The sequence below is a fragment of the Megascapheus bottae genome, chromosome 27 (genome assembly GCF_031878675.1).
Source record: "Megascapheus bottae isolate mThoBot1 chromosome 27, mThoBot2.hap1, whole genome shotgun sequence".
NCBI lineage: Eukaryota > Metazoa > Chordata > Mammalia > Rodentia > Geomyidae > Megascapheus > Megascapheus bottae.
In genome coordinates this window covers 14,450,030-14,472,348 of record NC_143535.1, presented here as the reverse complement: position 1 = coordinate 14,472,348, position 22,319 = coordinate 14,450,030, and the positions used below count along the sequence as shown (strand labels likewise).

Sequence of the window (22,319 nt, the reverse complement as noted above, 5' to 3'; positions counted from 1 at the left end):
TTTCACAAGCTTGTCTGAGTCAAGGAAGGTAGGAATTCCTTGGACATTCCGAGGGTCCATCAGCTCCTGCTGTAGCTTCTGTCCCATAGGGTCCCACAGGGTATCTTTCTCCCCTCATTTGGGTCCCGCAGTTGTATGGGTGGAAGACATGCTGGTGTCAAAGCAGGAGGAAGGCTCAGCTTCCTGGACCCCTCCGGCCTTGGCCGAGGGGAGATACTTGGGAAGGGAGCTGGTGAAGTTTGAAAGGGAGCATTATTAATATCAGCCTCATTTCAGAACATGTCAACTTGCCTTTTGCTTCTGTTTTCCTTTCTTGGAGGGTTAGGGATTAAACCAGGACTGTGTGTACTCTGTCAGTAAGCTGCATCCCTAACTCGTGGTTCTTTGAGCTAGGGTTTGAGCTAGTAACCTAGGGTGGTCTTGATCTTCTGATCCTTTCTGTTTCCACTTCCCTGGGAGCTGGTATTACAGGCCTGCATCACCAGGCACAGATGAAACTTTTTCTCCTCTATTTCTTTTCTTTTTTTGCCAGGCCCTGGGACTTTAAACTCAGGGGCCAGGGCACTGTCCTTGAACTTCTGTTTTTTTGTTTGTTTTGTTTTTTGGTTTTTTTTTGCTCAAGGCTAGTACTCTAACCACTTGAGCCACAGCACCACTTCCAGCCTTTTTCTGTTTATGTGGTCCTGACCAGGGCCTCATGAATGCTAGGCAAGTACTCTACTACTAAAGTAACTTTCCCAGCCAAACCTTTTTTTTTTTTTTTTTTTTTTTTTGGTGTTGGTTCTAGAGCTTGAACTCAGACCCTGAGTTCTGTCCCCTGTCCTCTCTCCTCTCCCCTCCCCCACCCCCAGCTCCCCACAGCCAAGTGTAGCTCGTTACCATTTGAACCATAGCTCTACTTCCAGCTTTTTTGATGGTGAATTAGAGGTAAAATCTCGTAGACTCACAGACTTTTCTGCCCAGAATTTGACCTTATACCATGATCCTCAGATCTCAGCCTCCTAAGTAGCTAGCATTACAGGGCAAGCTACCAGTGCCTGACAAACATCCCTATATTAAAAAAATAGTATTGTTATTATAAAGGTGATGTACAGGGGCCGGGAGTTTGGCCTAGTGGTTAAAGTGCCTGCCTAGCATGCACGAAGACCCGGGTTCGATTCCTTGGTACCACATACATAGAAAAAAAGCCGGAAGTGGTGCTGTGGCCTCAAATGGTAGAGCTCTAGCCCTTGAGAAAGTCCAAAGGGACAGTGGCTCAGGCTGTGAGCTCAAGCCCAGGACTGGCAAAAAAAAAAAAAAAAAAAAAAAAAAAAAAAAAAAAAAAAAAAAGGTGATGTACAGAGTGGTTACAGTTATGTTAGTCAGGTAAAGAGTACATTTCTTATTGGGACAATGCCACCAACATTTTAATTTTTTATAGACTTAATACCAACCTCTCAAACCCCTGAATTCTGATGAAAAACTAACAGCTGCTGCCAGAGGCCTTCTTTTTTTTTTTTTTGGCCCAGTCCTTGGGCTTGAGCTCAGGGGTCTGAGCCCTGTCCCTTGGACTTTCTCAAGGCTAGAGCTCTACCACTTGAGCCTCAGCACCCACTTCTGGTTTTTTCTATGTATTGTGGTACCAAGGAAATCGAACCCGGGTCTTCATGCATGCTAGGCAAGCACTCAACCACTAGGCCAAACTCCCGGCCCTGAGGCTTCTTTTTTATATAGCAACCCAAACAGACAACAAAAATCTCCATTTCCCAGAAAGAGCCATATTCCTACCCCTGGGGTCGTCTGTCCTCCTGGAAGTTCTGCCACTTGGGTGTAGTGATGAACAAAGTGTGACCGCGAGAGTTTTGTTTCTGCCCAGTGGGGAGCCATGGAAAACCAGGTGTCCTACAGGCAGGTGGCAGACTTGGCAGAGACACAAAACATATGGGTTCCACAGCAGAAATAGATGTCACCATCTGGCACCCCAGCCCCTCGAATGACTCCTTCACCTCCCCATCGTACTCCTTCTCCAGGTTGCACTCAGATGGCATTTAAGATACATTCATTTCACTTTTTTCTTTTTTTCCTGACTCGGTCTTGGTTTTAGAGATAAGGAGGAATGTGGATAGTCAGGGGCTATCTGCCCAAGGTAAAAAGTAAAAGCAGAAAGTTATTTTTGAGGCTAAACTTCCATGGACCTGACTGCTGACATTGAGTCTGGGCTGTTTCCTGATAGAAAAATCACCAGGGAGGCTAAGCAGCAGGCTACCTCTTGGACAGCAACAAGATGGATTCCTCCAGGAGAGATGGTTGTACAGACAGGTTTCCTTAAAAATCCTCTTTTTGTTTGTTTTTGTTTTTTCAGTTGAGCTCAGGGCCTTGTGCTTGCTAGGCAAGCACTCTAGTACTTGAGTCACAACCCTAGTCCATGGAGTCCTTCTTTATATGACTTTTAATTCAGATGTACAGAAATAGAGTATCAAGTAGTTAGATGACTGAATCAACGCAAGATATGAATGTAAACGCAGACTGTCAGTTTTGGGAGAAGGGCAAGAATATCTTGTTGGGCTTTAATGTTCAGTCTCAATGCTCATCATCTTCTTGATTCCTAGAGGTATGAACTTGAAGAACACAGAGCAAGTGGGCTAAATACATTCTCTTGTCATTTCATTGTGTTTATTATTCTTATATGTGTCTGGGCTAGGACTTGAACTCAGAAGCTGAGAAGTCTGAGTTTCATCCGGTTCCAAGACAGTGGACTGGGTTGGCCTGGCCTTTTGGTGTCATTCGATTTAGAGACCAGAATCCTCGTCCTGCTGGTGCTCAATGTCTTATCTTTCTCTCCTCTAGATCCATGAGAAAGAGGAGGAAGAGTTCAATGAAAAGAGTGAAAATGATTCTGGCATCAATGAAGAGCCCCTGCTCACAGCAGATCAGGTAAGAGTATCTCTTTAAGTTCTTGGGAATTAAAAAATATATATATCTGTAAGTAGTTGTACAAAGGAACTGCCATTTAACAAAGCAGGTTATGAATACACTATATCTTGATCCATGTCATTCCTTTTCACCATTCTCACCCATCCCTCCCCTATCCACCCCTTCCTTCACGCTTCTTCATTTTGTAGGATATACATTGGATTCTTGGCTGATTTCTCTCCTTCTTTTCTTCTTTCATCCACCCCTGGCCCCTTGACCCCCTTCCCTTCATGTACCCGCTTCCTGGTGTTTTATTTTGCTGAACTTAGCCTTTCTAAGGAGTTCTCCTATTTGAGTTCTCCTTTGAATCGAGCATATTTCAGTTAATACATTTGCCCACACTTGCGTACCACCCAGCATATTTACTTATAAGTTTAGAAGCTAAATCTAAGTAGTTCTTGGAAATTTTTGTTCTTTTGAAAAAGAAGGAAAGTATAAGAGAACATACTGGCTACATCATCTAGGACAGAAGAAAGATACATGTGCTCTTGTGGTGACTCAGTTGATGCCTCAAAATATCTCTTTGGGAGGCAGTGTGGTATATGGGGTTTGAACTTAGGGCCTTAGACTTTTGTTTGGCCTTTTCATGGCCAGCCCTCTACCATTTGAACCACACCTCCACTTCTGGCCTTTTGCTGGTTAATTGGAGATAAGAATCAACTCATCAAGTCTATGCTAGGCAAGGTGGCTCATGCCTATAATCCTAGCTACTCAGGAGGCTAAGATCTGAGGATCAAGGTTCAAAGCCAGCCCGGGCACAAAAGAACCTGAGACTCTTATCTCCAATTAATCTCTAGAAAATGGGAAGTGGAGCTTGGCTCAAGGGTAGGGCGGTAGCCTTGAGCTGAAGAGCTCAGGAACAGTGCCCAGGCCCAGGGGTAGGGTGGTAGCCTTGAGCTGAAGAGCTCAGGGACAGTGCTCAGGCCAAGTTCAAGCCCCATGACCCACAAAACTGTCAAGAGGTTGAGATCTGAGGATCAAGGTTTGAATAGCTAGGATTACAGGGGTAAGCCACTGGTGCCTGAAGCAACGTATCTTTTTCGATATAAGGTTTAACTTTATACTTCCATTTACCCATCAGCAGAGAACCTGAAGATACTTCTTTGTGTTTGGGCTGGTTGGGGTCAACCTTCAATGACTGAAACAGGCCTAGCGTTTACTAGCTTCAACTCCTGCTGTCTTTTTTTTTTTTTTTTTTTTGCCAGTCCTGGGGCTTGAACTCAGGGCCTGAGCACTGTCCTTGGGCTTTCTCAAGGCTAGAGCTCTACCACTTGAGCCACAGAACCATTTCTGGCTTTTTCTATATATGTGGTAGCAAGGAATCAAACCCAAGTCTTCATGCATGCTAGAACAAGCACTCTACTACTAGAACAAACTCCCAGCCCCCCTGCTAATCTTTGTACATGGAGTCGGAACATTTAAAGGAACATCCCAAGTACCCTTTCTTCCAAAAACAGAAGTGCTGGATTAGCCTTGTGTTTGTAATGGGGTTTGAATTCAGGTCTTTGAGTTCTTACTTACCTTTTTTTTGAGTCACAGCTCCACTTTGGGATTTTTGCTTGTTAATTGGGGGAAATAGTCCAACCAACTTTTCTTCCTGGGATGGATTTGAACTGGGATTCTTTGATCTTAGTCCCCTGAGTAGCTAGGATTGCAGGCCTTAGCTACCAGTACCTAGTACACACTCATTATGTACACAGTCTTGGCTTTCTGTATTTTCTTTGTAAGCAAGTAATATATACAATGCTTTGTCCTCCACCATTTTGGCAGTTGTCTAATTTTACCATCTATGTGTAGGAACTGTGCCCACTCCATTACAGAGATTAGAGTTGAGATTTTGTTTGTCTTTTCTTTTTCTTTTCTCTCTCTCTTCTGCTCTCCAGATCCTAGCTCTTCTTTTTAATATTTTACAGTCTTTGTTTTTACTTGTGGCTTGACAGCACTAGTCGCTGTCCAGGTAGATTCTGAAGAAGCAGTCTTCTTCTGCCCCATTTTGCCTTGTTCTAAGAATACTTTTGTTTTTGTTTTTGTTTTTGTTTCCAGTCACATGTATTATGACAACTAATGGAGTAGGCTTTGGGAGGTTGTCAAGCAGATATAATGTTTTCCCACTTAGAAATAAAATGCTCAGCAAATTGAAGTAAATGCTCCCTTCCAATCAGCCCTGCCTTCATTTCCTGAAAGAGTAGTTTATTTCCAATAAAACATTCATTTAAATGGATCTCTTGGAAGAGATTTCACATGAAGAGTGCTTAACATTAAAGAAAGAATATGTGTAAGCCTTTGCTCAGCTCTATTTTTTAAAATGATTATCCAATATCTATTAAGAGATGGGTTAGATGAGGTCAAGGAAAGGAGAGGAGATGAATGAAGAGAAGGGAGGAGAATGGAGTCAAGAATTTTGTGTATGCTACAAAATGAAGAAAAGTGAGGGAAGAGATGGATTGGGAGGGATGCGTGAGAATATTGACAGAGGTGACATTGATCAAGATACCTTGTAAGGGTTGGAGGCATGGCTCAGTTGGTAGAGCACCAGCCACTGAGCAAAAGCATCAAGTACCTAGTCCAAGTCATTGTGGTATCAGAAGAGAGAGAGAGAGAGAGAGAGAGAGAGAGAGAGAGAGAGAGAGAGAGAGTGAGGAAAAGAGAGAGAGAGAGAATTATATTCATAAATTGCTTTGCTGAATGGCAATTGTTTTGTACAACAACTTAGAGATCATGAAAAACATTTTTTTTTCCAAAAGAAATGCACCAGTTGCTCATACCTATAACTCCAGCTACTCAGGGGGTTGAGGTCTGAGGATCGCAGTACGAAGCCAGCCCAGGCAGAAAAGTCCATGAAACTTATCGCAATAAAAGACTCCAAAAAAGTCAGAAATGGCACTGTGGCTCTTGTGTTAGAGTGATAGCCTCGAATACAAAAGACTGAGCGACTGTGTCCAAGGCCTACTGGCAAAAAAAAAAAGAAAAGAAAAAAGAAAAGATAAGGTATTGCTCCAGGAATTTCAGGTGGTAAACCAAGGCATGAGCTGTCATGCCCCTTCTATCAAAGGGCAGTTTGCATTTTCTTGCATACTTTCCTCAGGTAATCGAGGAGATTGAGGAAATGATGCAGAATTCCCCAGATCCCGAGGAGGAGGAGGAAGCGCTGGGAGAGGAGGATGGAGGAGAAACCTCATCCCAAGCGGACTCTGTCCTGCTGCAGGAGATGCAGGCCCTAACGCAGACCTTCAACAACAATTGGTCCTATGATGGTGAGTCTCCTTGAGTGGGCAGGGATCGCAAAGATGGTGTACTTATTCAATGCCAGGCAACTTACAAAAGGCTCACTGCCCTGGAGCAGAGCTTTATAGATCTGCAGAGAAGTTATCCTTTCTTTCTTTTCTTTCTTTCTTTCTTTCTTTCTTTCTTTCTTTCTTTCTTTCTTTCTTTCTTTCTTTCTTTCTTTCTTTCTTTCTTTCTTTCCTTGCCAGTCCTGGGCTTGAGCTCAGGGCCTGAGCACTGTCCTTGGACTTTCTCAAGGCTAGAGCTCTACCACTTGAGCCTCAGCACCACTTCCAACTTTTTTCTATGTATGTGGTACCGAGGAATCGAACCCCAGGCTTCGTGCATGCTAGGTAAGCACTCTACCACTAGGCTAAACTCCTGGCAACTCTCTTTTTTCTTTTGATGGTCCTGGGGCTTGAATTCAGGGTATGGGCGCTGTTCTTGAGCTTTTGTGCTCAAGGCTGGCACTCTACCACTTGAACCAGTGCTTCACTTCCAATTTTCTGGTGGATAGTTGGGACTCTGTGCCAGGGATAGTTTCAAACAGTCCTCAGATTTCCGCCTCCTGAGTAGCTAGGGTTACAGACGTGAACCAAGGGCACCAGCAAGAATTTATCATTTTTGGCAAACAGATCAACACACACACACACACACACACACACACACACACACAGATAAAGGAAAATTTAAATGACAAAACAAACTAAACCAAAGGGGAGGGGAACCTAAAACAGAAGAAATGGGAAAAGCCATGTGTTACTACCATAAAATCATTGAAAAAAAAATAGACATAATGCTGATAGCTCACCATTCTAGAATGACCTGTCTTTATCAGATCCTATCTCAATCCTGTTTTATGTATCCTCTCCCAACAACCACACACCAGCCCACTAGGCTAGTGCTAACTGTCACAGGTTAAGGGAGAAATTGAATGAAAAATAAAATCTTACCATCACCCAGCAAAGCCTTACCACCAAGGTATTAAAGAAATCCGCTTTATTATAAAGTGAGCATGAAAGGGGAAGGGGGACTGGGGGGAGCAGATATCCATCCCAAACAGAGGAAATGTCATTCTCCCTAGCTAAGTGGATGAACCCATTATGCCAAAGTATGTTTGGCAATTTAGAGCCAAGTAGCTGACTGAGGCTCCTCTGCTTCTAGAAAGAAGAGTGAAAGTTTAGGCCTCATCTCCTTAGATGATTGTACTCAAAGCACTGACTCCCAGGCCCCTAAGGAAATTTTTCTTGGAGACCCTAGGAGACATCTTAATTCGTTAGAACAATAAACAGACATTCAAAAAGGACAAATAAATTCTGAAAGAAAAAGGAGATGGAGGACAGACAAGGTCTCCCTCTCTCTTCCTCCCCGCTCTCTTCTCTCCCCTTCCCTCTTTTTCCTTTCTTCCCTCTCATCCTTCTCTTCCCTCCTTTTCCCTCCCTCCCTCCCTCCTTTCTTCCTTCCTTCTTCCTACAGTGCTGGAGATCAAATCCAGGTCCTAACACATGCTGAATATATGCTGTGCTCCTGAGCTACTGCGATTCCCATTTCCATCCCAGCCCTATTCCTTATTTTCAGTAGAGAGAAGCCAAATTCTCATTTAAAATCTCTATCTGCCCTTGAACCAGTATCTCATAAACCTTCCCTAAACCCTGAACCCTCTCCCTTGACAGAAGTTAACTCTAGCATCCAGTCTCTTAATCTCTGAAGCACAATAACTCTCTGCACAGGTTTCTAGTCTTTATGACCCTGCAGAGGAAGGGCTGGCAGGAATGTGAAATGAAAAAATGAATGACAGCAAAGGCAATCTAAAAGTAGCAGGACCATCCATCTGTAGAGAAGATGGCGCTTGTGTTGCAGGGGGGACTTCTTCCTGGGATGGGGGTCCCTATGCGGAGGAGGATGGAGACAAGTCAGAGTGAACTTGTCGAAGGGCAGGTAAGAAGTGCCAAGACTTCTGCCTGGCATCTTGAGAACACCCTCTAAAGGGCAGAGAGAGACTGGGAGATGGCTGCTGCAGAAAGCCGCTGAGGTGATGCAGTGGAGTTGGCTGCCTGGCTGCATTCACTGCCACCCCAATCAGGCCATTCTTGACCACACAAAGGCCCCAAACATAGAAGTGTTCAGTGGAGGATTTGCTAGGCAGCACAGTGAAATGGCAAAAAACAGAAGGAGGAGGAGGGCGCCAAGGAGCAAGACAAAGGGGAAGGTTGAACGGAGTCCGCAAACACCCAGGCAACATAGGAATGGGATGGGGTGGGGGAGGGTAACAGATTCTAAGGCTAAAATGGAAAGACACTTCATCAAAAGCAAACTTTCACAGATGCTCTCTAATTCTCTTTTACTTATTTCACTAATATTTTGACTGGCTCATACTAATGGAACCTATTTATACAATCTAGCGTGGCATTTCAATATCTAACAGAATGTAAGGATCAGATTAGGCTAAGTGGTGCCACTGTCACGTCAGACATAACATTTCTTTATCTTGGGAACTTTATTCCTCCCTCTCTCCATGAATCATCACATGCAGCTTGTTAAGATGGGATCTAACCAAACACACACACACACACACACACACACACACACACACACACACACACACACACACATATGTATGTATAGTCTGTCATGGGACTTGAACTCTGGGCCTGGGCACTGTCCCTGAGCTCTTTAGCTCAAGGCTACTGTCCTACCCTTTGAGCCACTTCTTGTTTTCTGGTGGTGAACTGGAGATTAGTCTCTCAGACTTTTGTGCTCAGGCTGGTTTTGTTTTTTGTTTTTTGGGGGTTTTTTTTTTTTTGCCAGTCGTGGGCTTGAGCTCAGGGCCTGAGCACTGTCCTTGGACTTTCTCATGGCTAGAGCTCTACCACTTGAGCCTCAGCACCACTTCCGGCTTTTTTCTTTGTATGTGGAATCGAACCCAGGTCTTCGTGCATGCTAGGCAAGCAATTTAACCACTAGGCCAAACTCCCAGCCCATGCTCAGGCTGGTTTTGAGCTGCAATCCTCAGCTCTTAGTCTCCTGAGTAGTTAGGATTACAGGTGTGAACCACCACACCTGGCTTAACCAACCTTTTTGTCCAGTCTGGCCTTGAAGCAAGAGCCTCCAATCTCTGACAATCAAGTAGCTGGGACCATAGGTCTAAGGCACTATGCCAGCCTGTCAGCTATATCTTGTTTAGTTCTCAGGAAGGGGCTTAAGCTCAGGCTGTTTATCCAATTAAAAACATGTTGAGGTTTACACTTGGCCATGCTTGAGCCATGCTTCCAGCCATTTTTGCCTGGGCTATGTTTTAGATAGGTTCTTGCTTTTTTTCAAGGACTGGTCTGGACCCTGATCCCCTAAGTACCTTTTGAATTCCACAAATAAATATTTATTAAGGCTTCCCACTGTAGCTGGGATGTCAGATGTGTACCACTATGCCCAGCTTTTCCAGATGAGATGGAGTCTTGTGGGGGGTTTTTGTTGTTGTTTTGCTTTTGGTCTAGGTTGGCCTAGAACCATGATTCTCCCAATCTTAGCTGAGATGACAAGTGTGACCCACCAAGCCCTGCCGGGAGCTGTTTCTTCTTCCTCTTCCTGTGATCTCTGTTAGGGTCCAGTCCCCCAATATTAGGGTCTGTGATCCATCTTCTATAACTTCTCCAAGCTGACTCAGGGGCATTGTCTCCATCCCTAGCTCAGGATCCTAAAAACTTAGCCTATTTTACCAAGGGGTTGCCAGAATTACATTTCAGGAGAAATATTTTACTCCAAACTGGAGATCATATAAAACATTTAACAACTGCACAAGCCTTTTCTTTGGCTACAATAGCACCCATCTGCAAAGGCATTTTCTTGATTGTCTGGGGAACTTAATCTCTGTGACTCTAACTATGCTTCAGTTGCCAATGTAGGCCTAGACAGATCAATAGGGACACAGCCTCAGATCCACAAACTTCTTTTCTGAATTTGTGGCTGGTATCAGTTCAAAATTCGCTCAGTTAGGGCTTTGAGCAACTATGGGGTTCAGGATTGTAAACTACCCACTATTACAGATGATTGACAAGTTTCTGCCCAGTTATGGAGTAAATAAACATGGACAGTAGTAAGGCATGCTTACAAACTATTCTATGACCTCCCGGCTCTGATTAATTTTGAATGGCCAAGCACAAGTGACTCTAGGATCTGACACCATCTCTGCCATCCAAGCAGTGGCTTACTGCATCTGGATGCTTCATTGCTTTTGTCCTAGTAGTGTCTCTCCACACAGGGATAAATGTCCCATTGGCATTTCACTTGGTTGGTTGGCCTTGAACTCAGGGCCTGGGTACTGTCCCTCAGCTTTCCAGCTCAAGGCTAGCACTCTGCCACTTTGAGCTCCAAAGCAACTCTGCCTCACTAGCACTTTGCTGCTAGTCTATATACCACAGTCTCACAGGGACTTTGCTTTTCCCGGGCTGGCTCAAAACTGCAGCTTTCAGATCAATGAGTCCTTTATAAGGCCACATTACTCCAATTAAAGCAACAAGGTGGTCAACATAGAAATAGTCTCTAAGCATGATCTTACCTGGAACTTGGAAAGGGCCAAAATTACATTTGAATGAGGATTTGCTGTCCTTCTTCATGGGCCAGCTGGAAATTGCTATAAAGAAACTTACAAGAGCAAGCTGAAATAGCAATTAAGCGATCATTCCCCCCACTCTCCCCGTTTTTTTTTGAAACAAATATTTAGGACAACTTCATTTCCAAATTTTGTTCAGAAACCCATTTCTAATTTTCTTTAAAACTTTCACTGATACTTGCTTAAACACTTAACCCTTAAGGCTTTATTTAAGTTTAAAGAACCCTTAAGGGCTCAAGACACTCCCTTTGCCTCCAGGCCTCCTTTTAGAAGAGGCATTTTTCTTTTCTTTTTTTTTTTTTTTTTACCAATTTTTTTATTGTAATTAATAAAAGGGTTACATGATATTTGCCAGATAGAAGGTGCATTAATTCATATATATTGATACCCTTTCACATGTCTTGGTCCCCATTACCCTCCCCTGCATTTTTCTTTTGCATTTTAGGTTATTGCCTAGAACTCCAATACCAGTTTAAACTTAAATAAGTTTTTCCTTAATGCAAGAACTATAAACATCATCAGTGCACCAAAATTCCAGACTTAGTTTCCTTCTTTTTCTAAAATACATCCAATTCCAAAGTAGCAGGAAACCAAATCATAAGGAGATAAACCTTTAAACATTCCTTTTAAAACCCTTTTCCCCAATTTAATACATTTTAGGGGACAGTTTAAGAAATACTAATCACAGGGGCCGGGAGTTTGGCCTAGTGGTAGAGTGCTTTGCCTAGCATGCACGAAGACCTGGGTTCGATTCCTTGGTACCACATACATAGGAAAAAGCCAGAAGTGGTGCTGAGGCTCAAGTGATAGAGCTCTAGCCTTGAGAAAATCCAAGGACAGTGCTCAGGCCCTGAGCCCAAGCTCAGGACTGGCAACCCCCCCCCAAAAAAAGAAAGAAATACTAATCACATCACCCACATTTTACTATCAGATTTCCAGTGTCCATTTGCAAGGAAAGAAGGACGAAGATGGTCCACTCAGTCCATCTGACCAGGTTTAGATGAACAGCCTTTGTGCCAGCCTATCTTCTTTTACCATGGGTGGTAAAAGGCCCTCAGGGCCTTTTCCACCATGGGAACTCAGAGCTGCACCTTTGCCAGTTCACCTCTCACCCCCAAAGATGGTCATACAGTACTGCTGTTTCTTCTTCCTTTTGTGATCCCCTCTCCTCTATTTAGTATGGGGCATCTTCTTTCCTGTCCTGTCTCTAAACTGTGGTCCTCTGGGGACCTCTGAGGTCTTGGAAGGGGTCCTCCATGAAGGCTGCCCATCTCTCAAGGGCTCAGGCCTTTCTATCCCTGCAGGGCTGAGACACATGTCGGGGTCTGAGCTGGCAGAGCTGCTGGACCAGGTGGAGGGCGCCATCCGAGACTTCTCAGAGGAGCTGGTGCAGCAGCTAGCCCGCCGGGATGAGCTGGAGTTTGAGAAGGAAGTGAAGAACTCCTTTATCACGGTGCTCATTGAGGTTCAGAACAAGCAGAAGGAGCAGCGGGAACTGATGAAAAAGAGGCGGAAAGAGAAAGGGCTGAGCCTGCAGAGCAGCCGAATAGAGAAGGGAAATCAGATGCCTCTCAAGGTATGTAAGCAACCTGCTTGGAAGACTGGGCATAACCAGCCTCCAGCCCCACCGCAGATTCCAACCCCTATCCTTACTGAGCAACAAAACTGTGAGCAGAAGCCTGTGAGGGGCTGGGGTCCCAGTAAGGGAGAACATAGCACTTGTTTCCTAAATTCTTATATAGGCCCCCCAGTCGAACCTGGATAGACAGGGTGTCCACATTAAAACAACGGAAAACAGCTTGCATCTGAAGTGAGGGAAGGCATTAGAGTCTTTGGACACTGCATCGAGGTCTCTGCCACTGGCATGTGCTTTGGTCCTGCCTGCTTGCCTTCGGATGTACATAAGGTGTTGGTAAAGTGTTTCTGGGGCTGAAAATGGCCAGATGTCTTATCAGTCTGTTGACAGCATCCCCCAAGCCAGTGGTTTTTAATTCATTAATTAATTAGTTTATTTTTGCCAGTCCTAGGGCTTGAACTCAGAGCCTGAGCATTGTCTTTGGGCTTTCCCAAGGCTAGAGCTCTACCACTTGAGCCACAGCACCATTTCTAGCTTCTTCTATGTATGTGGTACTGAGTCTTCTCAAGGCTAGCACTCTACCCACTTAGGCCACAGCACCAGTTCTGGCTTTTCTGTGTATGTGGTACCAAGAAATCGAATCCAGGGCTTCATGCATGCTAGGTGAGCGCTCTGCCACTAGGTCACACTCCAGGCCCGATCCCAGCTTTCTGAGTGGCTGAGAATATAGGCACGAGCCACCGTTGCCCGGAAAGGATAGTTGTTTTAAACCTGCCCTCTCTGATAGCTAAATTGCAATGTAAGCCAAGGTAGGCCAAGGTCTTACATTGAGTCATTATAGTGGACCATTTATCAGAATCAAGGTGGTAGTTTGGGTCTGGGTACTTGAGTGAGGATTCACAAGTCCATGGGGTGTCGGCTTTGAGCAGGGAGCCTTTGTCCTTCTTGAGTGTCTCTCTTCTACAGCGCTTCAGCATGGAGGGTATCTCCAACATTCTGCAAAGTGGCATCCGCCAGACTTTTGGCTCCTCAGGAACTGACAAACAGGTAGGTCTAAGCAGTTTCCTTTTTCCTCTCCCCGTCCCTGCTCAGTCTTCCCAGTCAAGCAGGTGTATAGAGTGACAACAGAAACGTAACTTTTAGGCAGAGAGTGCCCTGACATTTTCTTCAATTGTTACAGAAGGAAATGCTTTCTTTTTTTCATTATTGCCAGTCCTAGGCTTGAGCTCAGGGCCTGAGCACTGTCCTTGGGTTTCTTCTCAAGGCCAGAGCTCTACCATTAGAGCTACAGCACCATTTCCAGCTTTTTCTATGTATGTGGTACCCAGTAATTGAACCCAGGTATTCATGCATGCAAGGCAAGCACTTTACCACTAGGCTAAACTCCCAGCCCCAGGAAATGTTTTCCCAAAGGGATTTTCTTTTTAGATCCTGTATTTTAGGATAGGAACAAAATGTCAATCCCAACACTAGTATCTATGAATTGAGTTGCATTAAAAAGGAACCTATAGCTGGGCTACTCAGGAACCTGAGATCTGAGGACTGTGGTTCAAAGCTAGCCTGGGAAGGTAAGTCCATGATACCTCCACATAACCACCAAAAAAATGGAAGTGGCTCTGTGGGTCAAAATGGCAGTGTACTAGCCTTGAGCAGAAGAGCTTAGGGACAGTGCCCAGGTCCTGAGTTTAAGCCCCACTACCAGCAGAAAAAGAAAGGGGGAGGGGAGGAACTTATTTCATGGCTGATCTCTCTGAGAGTTTAATTGGCTCTACCACATTTGCTCTCTAGCTGCTCAAATACCCTCCACCCTGCCCCTTTAGCTGTCTGGCTCAGATTGTAACCCACAGTGTGGTATCTCCTTGTTGGTATCATTTTGTTAATAACTTACTGTGTTAGTCAGCTTTGCAGTGTTATAATAAAATTTCCTGGGGCAATTAACTTTACAAAGAGGGATGTTTTATTTAGTTTACAGTTGTAGAGGTTTAAGTACAAGATTAGATGGCCTTATTGGCTTGGGGGCACGTCATGACGTATACATAGATGTATACATAGGAGCAAACAGTCCCATCTCGAGCTGGAAAGAGAAAGCTCTCTTCACTTCTTTTGAGAACACGCCCCCCCCCCCCAATGACCTAAAGACCTTCCATTAATCATGGCATTCAATGTACACTATTTAAAAAATGGAACTATGCTATATGTGGGCAAGAATGAGGGTGGATGTAACTGAGGGAGAGTGAGAAGGAGGGGGTGACATTGCCCAAGAAGAATTGTATTCATTTCCTGCCTTTATAGAATTGTAAACCCTCTGTACAACACCTTCATAATTAACAATACCATTATATTAATTTAAAAGAACGTCTGCAGTATCTCCTAATAGTTCAACCTTGGAGACCAAGCCTTTACACATGTACCTCTGGGAGACGCTCAAATTACACACAAACAACAGCATTACAACGTGGCTTCATTTCTGGTTATTAGAACAGCGTTCCAATTAATGCTGTGCTATGATGCTAGGTCTTCAGGTGCAAAGGCAGAAAGCCCTGGTTCCTACCCTTTTGGGGTACAAGTCCAATAGACTTGATGGTGTCAGCTGACAAGTTTGAACCGGTGGAATAAAAACTCATGAAATGTCTGTGCCTTTTAAATGCTTGTGCTGAGTCCTGTGGGTTAGGATTCTACACAGGCACCATGGGGAGGCTTTGGAGTGTGTAATGAACGTGCTCTCTTCACAGCAGTGAGAGCTAAGGCTGAGTCAGGTTCCCAAGGCCTCACTGCCAGGGTCAAGGCCAGGACCACAATGCAAAGCTCCTCAACCTTGCGCTGACCACGTTAGGCATCGTTAGGTTCTGTCAAGGTCTCTGGTGGAGGGTCCCTCCTCCTGCCTCCTCACCCCATGCTGCCTTTCTTACAGGAGCACTTCACATCCAGCAGAGGGAGCAAATCCAGCATCCAAAACCTTGGGTGGGGTTGGTATGTCGTTTTTTGACAAAAGAGAAAGAATTCTTTGTCAATTTGCACTGGAAAGGATCCTGGAAAAAAAAAAAGTAAAAATAATTTAAAAAATTCCCCCTTGGGGAATATTGTCTGCTCTCAGCATGAGGGGGACAAACAAAGCTCCCCAAATTTCCTAGATAACTTAGAAGTTTCTAGTACAGGAAGAATGTAGCTGCTGAGATGGAGCAAAGTTTTTCCTGGTTAATGTGGGGAAAGTCCCCCCAGAGGTTGGGAAGATGAAAAAGAATTCTGAAACAGCAGTCTGCCAGTGACCTCACGTGTTGTCCGAAAGGGCAGTTTTGAAGGAGCTCTGTGTGGGTGTCTTAGGGAAGAGTACCACGCCTGTGCAAATTATTCACTGTGCCTTAAACTTTGGGGAACCCTGCCTCAGATGCTGCATACTTGTTTCACTTGCAGTATCTGAATACAGTCATTCCTTATGAGAAGAAATCATCTCCTCCCTCCGTGGAAGACCTGCAGATGCTGACAAACAGTGAGTTCCCATCCCAGACCTCAGAGGTTCCTTGTTTCCTTCCTCCGGACTGCAGGGGACACTCCAGTGTCTCAGGCTGGAGATTTCCTAGGTCAAAATCTGCCCTATCTCACGAGGGCACGTCCTTCTAGCCAGGGTACAATTAAAACTTCCCAGAGCCAGAGCCTTTCCCCTCCCCTCCCCTCCCCTCCCCTCCCCTCTCCTTTCTTTCCTTGCCACCAGTACTGTCTTGAACTCAGGGCCAGAACACTCTTCCTTAACTTTTTGTTCAAGGCTGGCATTCTACTACTTGAGCCACAGCTCCACTTTTGGCTTTTTGTTGGTGCATTGTAGGTATGAGTTTCATGGATTTTTCTGTCCAAACCAGCTTCTAGTCTCATCTGAGATCTCAGTCTCCTGAGTAGCTAGGATTACAGGTGTGAGCCAATGGAATTCAGTTTTTTTTCTTTCTTCTGGTTCTTCCAATAAACAAGAGAGAGGAGAGGGCAGGGGGAGCCAGCGAGAGGGTGTGAAGTGAGGGTAGGGGAGATTTTTGTGTTCCTGGTAATTCTCCAGGTGTTGTCTATTTTGCCTTTCTGGTTCCCTCTGGCCATTTGAGATTGCCTGTTCCATATATGGGCACCTTAGCAAAGTGTGTCTGTGTGCCAGTTCTGGGCTTTGATCTCAGTGCCTGAGCACTGTCCCTGAGCTTTTTTTTGCTAAAGACTAGCACTCTATTTCTTAAGCCACAGCTCTACTTCTAGCCTTTTGGTGGTTAATTGGAGAGAAGAGTCTCACAGATTTTTCTGCCCAGGCTAGCCTTTACGGTATTAGCTTCCTGAGTAGCTAGGATTGCAGGCATGAGGCACCAGTGCCTGGCTGTGATCATACTTTTAAGAAGTAATGTTTTTTTTTGGGGGGGGGGGTAAGGCTGATTGAGAAAAACAGAGTTTATTTTTCCTTTCAGGAAGTGACTGCCTCCTCTCCTCTGCTTTGGTTCTATTGTCCTATAGTATGACACACATTTTGAGCTATGGTAAAAAAACAAAACAAAACAAAACAGTAATCATGAGTCTTTTGTAGGAAAAATGTCTTTGTGTTTGTGTGTATGTGTGTGCACATGTGTATATGTATGTATATATAGATATATGTATATGTATCTATATGTATACACACACATATATATATACAGATAGATATACAGATAGATATACAGATATACAGATAGATAGATAGATAGACAGATAGATAGATAGATAGATAGATAGATAGATAGATAGATAGATAGATAGATAGATAGATTACAACTCCTAAGGGAGCAGGGCACTTGGTGTCAGCCAGCAATGGCAGCTTGGCTCTCCTAGGAAGAGAAAAATCCTAGGAGACAATGTGATGACAGGTTCAGTGGATCTGAGAGAAGTCACATTTCCCTGCAACCATGCATACAGAATGATGGCTGCCTTGGAGTAAATGGGTCAGTGTGTGGAGGTGGGGGTTATGGGATTCCTTAGAGGAAGGGACGGTGAGACAGACATCTCTTGGGTCCTAGGCCAAAGGTTACTAACTGTTTCCATTAAAAAAAATCAATTTGGAGGCTGAGAGCAGGAGACTATGGCAAATGGAAATTCTCCTCATATCCACAGATATTGTGTCCTTGAGAATCGGGAATTTTAAATTCAAAACATTGACTTGCTTTTAACTCATTTTTAAACTCCTGTATTTGCATAAATATGCACTAAGATTTTTTTCTTAAAGGGAATAGACAGAAATGTATTTGTAGGCCGAGGGATGTAGCTTGTGACAGAGTATTTGCCTCACAGGAGAAACACCTTGGGTTCAAGTCCTAACGTTGATAATTGTCTATGTATCTATGTATCTATCTATGTATCTATGTATCTATCTATGTATCTATGTATCTATGTATCTATGTATCTATGTATCTATCTATCTATCTATCTATCTATCTATCTATCTATCTATCTATCTATCTAACTATCTATCTATCTATGTATCTATCCTATCTAACTAACTAACTAACTATGTTTTAAGATAGAGTTGTGTTTTCATAGTGGCAAACATCTGGAAAATAAACGGGATAAATAACAAAGCCTGATAGATGTGAAATCTTAAAACAGAGAAGAACTAGTCATTTAGAATAGCTGCCCATCCAAAAATTGAGTGTGGGGTTTTCTTTTCATTGTTGTTAAGAAACAGACTTGTCTCTGTTCTGAGTGGGTTTATTTACATTTTTAAGTTCTTTTAATAATTCCACCTAATATAGGCATCATTAGAATACTTTTATGTGGGGGGGGGTCATGGGGTTTGGACCCTGAGCCTGGGTACTGTCCCTAAGCTCTTCAGCTCAAGGCTACCATCCTACCCCTGAGCCACAGCCCCACTTCCTGTTTTGTAGTGATTAATTGGAGATAAGAGCCTCATGTTCTTTAGTGCCTGGGCTGGCTTTGAACAGTGATCCTCAGATCTCAGCCTCCTGAGTAGCTAGGATTACAGGTGTGAGCCACCACGCCCAGCTTAGAATACTTTGACATGTAGAAAAGTGAGTTTAACAACGTGATAATAATTGTGTTAGTCTTATGACACTGTGTCAAAATACGTGAGAAAAACAACTTTAAGGAGAGATGGTTTACTTTGGCCCATAGTGTTAGAAGTTTTAGTCTGTGGTTGCTTGACTTGTTTCTGGATCTGTGGTGAGGTGAGAACATTATTGCCATGAATCAGCAGAGCTGCTCACCTCATGGTGGCCAGAAAGCAGAGAGAAAGAGAGAAAAGAAGAGAGAGACGATCTAGGGACTATCTATCTATCTATCCATCCATATCCAGGGCATACTCTCAACTAGTTCTTACCTCCTAAGTTTCCATCACCTCTCAAAAGCCCATCACATTATGAACATATCAATGGACTGGCCCATTTGGTAAAGCCAGACCTGTCATGACCCAATCACTTTCCCAAACAAAGCCCCAGCTCTGAGCATTCCTGTACTGGGGAACCAAGCCTTTAACACCTGGACCTTCAAGGGGTCATTTCAGATCCAAACTATTACATTCACTCTTCCCTCTATATTGTGGTTACTAGTTTAGTGTGTTAGCCATAATATTTTGTATCTTTTCTAGACAGTCATAATTAAACCAATCATAAATTTTTGTATCATGACTTAAGTCCTACCAGTTGAAATTTTAACATTTTTATGGCTCTTTTATTATAAGAATATATCACATTCCAATATGTTATATCTTTTAAAAGAAAAATTTCCAACATCTCTGTTCCCTGAATATCATTTCTTTTATAGATTATGAAAGCATTTTTCTTTTGTTAGATTCTCTCATGGACAATGTCTCTTCTGTCTCCCCTATGTCCTGCAGTCAAGGACAGCAGACAGAAATGCATTTGTAAGGCTCCTTTGACTGGATAACTCCTATAAGATTTGGAGGAAGACCTAACATACTGGCTGAGTGCCACTGTTGTTTTTTTTTTTTATACTGTTTTTTTTTTTTTTTTTTTTTTTTTTTGCCAGTCGTGGGCTTGAGCTCAGGGCCTGAGCACTGTCCTTGGACTTTCTCAAGGCTAGAGCTCTACCACTTGAACCTCAGCACCACTTCCGGCTTTTTTCTATGTATGTGGTACTGAGGAATCGAACCCGGGTCTTCATGCATGCTAGGCAAGCACTTTAACCACTAGGCCAAACTCCCGGCCCCCACTGTTGCTTTTTTACTGGATGTGGCCTGTAGTTTTCCAGGTTCCATTGCAAATAGCATGCATGTCTAGAAATACAGAAAAAAGGAGAAGAAACAGAAGAAACAAGGACCCTCCGCGTCCAGTTGAGTTGAAGCCAACACTTGTCTAAAAAATATAGAAGAAATGAAACAGAAAAGGAGCCATACTGTAGTTTGGGGCTTTCTTTTTCTGAACCTAGTCAGTGCCTCAGGTCTATCAGTGAGCTGTGTTCCTTGCTCAGTCAGTCCTGACTTGAGGCTTCAGGTTTCATTGCCCTGCCTTGAAATCAGGAAAGTTGATCAGTGGAGTTCAAGTATATGGAAATGGATTAGGCAATCTTCTTTTGTCACGGTTGTTTCCTGACTCTGGTTGATCCTATTCTTTTCTCTTCTCATTGAGAAGAGTCAGACAGCAGAGAAAGATGTCATGGAAAGAACACACGCTGTACTCTCACATTCAGAGATAAGCACATAATATTCATGCACTATTCTCTCTACTCTTCTGTTTATTCTGTTCACTTCTATTTATTTCACCATTCTACAGTTATCTATTTCTTTTAAAGTTTGTATGTATTCTGCAATATTCTTTCTGCATTGATGAAGATATCTTGTGCATATAGTCTCTCTTTTCTCTCCTGGCTCTGAGTGTGTGTGTGTGTGTGTGTGTGTGTGTGTGTGTGCTGTGTGTGTGTGTGTGTGTGTGTGTGTGTGTGTGTGCGCGCGCGCTGGTCCTGGGCTTGAAATCAGGACCTGGGCACTGTCCCTGAGCATTTTGTTTAAGGCTAGCACTCTAGCACATGAACTACATCCCCACTTCTGTCTGATGTTTTTAAAGTTTATCAGAGATAAGAGTCTCGTGGGCTTTTCTGTCATGGCTGTCTTTGAACCATCCTCCTCAGATCTCAGCTTCTTGAGTAGTTAGGATTATAGGTGTGAGCCTGGCCTGGACAATTTTGTGTGTGTGTGTGTGTGTGTGTGTGTGTGTGTGTGTGTGTATTATAAGGTTCAAAAAATTTCCTAACACTTCTCCAAAGCTTGTAGAAAATCTCATGCGAATGTGAGAACATATTTAATTTAATAACAGAAGAGCTTTTTCATTTGTAGTATTGAGATTGAATGACACAGGACCTCATACATGGTAAGCCAATACTACCACTGAGTTACATCCTCAGCCCCAGAAAAAGCTAGTGTTAAAAATTTATAAAAAGCTTCTTGAAAAAGCCTTTAAGTGTCAAGAGCTTCCCTGTTGCTTGATTCATGTGTAAATGGCACAGTGCTTTAACATGTCAGTGAGCTCCAGAGCATCCATAATTCTCCCTCATCTTCACAAACTCTAGCTGTGTAATGGACATGACATGGAATAAATATTTATTGAGTCACCTTGTTATTTGTTGCCATCAAATTAGAAGTGAAGATGATTGTTTATGTGAAGAGAATGTCCTTAAAACACTTTGACAGGTGATTCAGTAATGTGACAAGTGTTGGTCTTTTTAATTTAAAAAATGATTTATTGCTGGGCACCAGTAGTTCATGCCCATAATCCTAGCTGCTCAGGAAGCTGAGATCTGAGGATCACAGTTCAAAGCCAGCCTGGATAAGAAAGTCTGTAAGACTCTTATGACTCCATGGTAGTTATACAAAGGGATGGCCCCTGGTGACATTCCCATTCATGGGAATTTGATCTAGTTTCATCCCCTTTATTACTCTCCCTTAGCACCCTTCACACCTGTCCATTTTTATTAACATTTAAATTGACTATACTGGAAAGCTGATTTTTTTTAGCAATTGCTTAATTCTTATACTTATTAAAGATATATATTTAATAGATGGTATGGAAATTTATGGGTGTCACTGGGCAGTCTGCTTCCCTAGAGGCAACCCTGACTGGATTCATGAAGCAGATTCTAGAGGTTGAATGAGTAGTCTCCCAGTTTTTTGGGGGGGGGGCAGGGAGGGCATGTTATTTGGCTCTGGAAGCTACTTTGTATCCTTGCTAGTATCTCAGCACCTCTCTCTCTCTCCCTTTCCCTCACCACCCCCTTCCATAGTTCTTTTTGCCATGAAGGAGGATAATGAGAAGGTGCCTACTTTGCTAACGGACTACATTTTAAAAGGTAAGAGCATCCGTTATCTCCTGAGCCCTGAGCAGAAGTGGTCAGCTGCCCTGGGAAGACCTAGCAGGCGTCCATACAGACAGACCCAGCAGGGGCCTAGGTGGACATTGAGAGACTTTCATGGTACTGGGTGATGCTAGAAGGCCTGAAAAGACGGCTCCATCTTCTCAGGTTCTTCCTTGAAATATATTTGTTGGAGAATTGAGGTGACTTGTCCTATAGAATTTCCTTATCTTGGATTTTTTTTCCTAACTTCATCTCCATATGATACTTTAATAAGTTCATCTATTTCCTCTAAACCTGTGAAGTAATAGAATAAGAGGCCTGATCAACTTCGGCCTTAGATCTTTTGTTTTATTTATTTATTTTTTGTTTGTTTCTACAGCACTGGGGATTAAATCCATGGCCTCCAGAATGCTAGGCAAGTGCTCTGCCACTGAGCTCTGTCTCCCAGTCCCAGCCTCACATCTTTTTGCTTGTTTGCTTTTGATTTTGTTGTTGGTGTTGTTGTTGATAGTGGGGCTTGGACTCTGGGCCTGGGCACTGTCCCTGAGCTCTTCAGCTCAAGGCTACTGCCCTACTCTTGGAGCCACAGCCCCACCTCCCATT

At 43.5% G+C, this 22,319-nt stretch overlaps 1 protein-coding gene across 2 annotated transcripts in view; it reads left to right on the top strand.

Moving 5' to 3' along the window:
- Nucleotides 1–22,319, top strand: part of Fez1 (fasciculation and elongation protein zeta 1) — a 49,179-nt gene that overhangs the window by 25,034 nt on the left and 1,826 nt on the right. For both annotated transcript variants that reach the window (XM_090319658.1, XM_090319659.1), the window contains exons 4-9: nt 2,827–2,913; nt 6,038–6,206; nt 12,127–12,398; nt 13,365–13,445; nt 15,810–15,885; nt 21,645–21,710. In XM_090319658.1, coding sequence (XP_090175784.1) covers nt 2,827–2,913; nt 6,038–6,206; nt 12,127–12,398; nt 13,365–13,445; nt 15,810–15,885; nt 21,645–21,710 — 751 coding nt within the window. The remainder of the gene's footprint in view (nt 1–2,826; nt 2,914–6,037; nt 6,207–12,126; nt 12,399–13,364; nt 13,446–15,809; nt 15,886–21,644; nt 21,711–22,319) is intronic.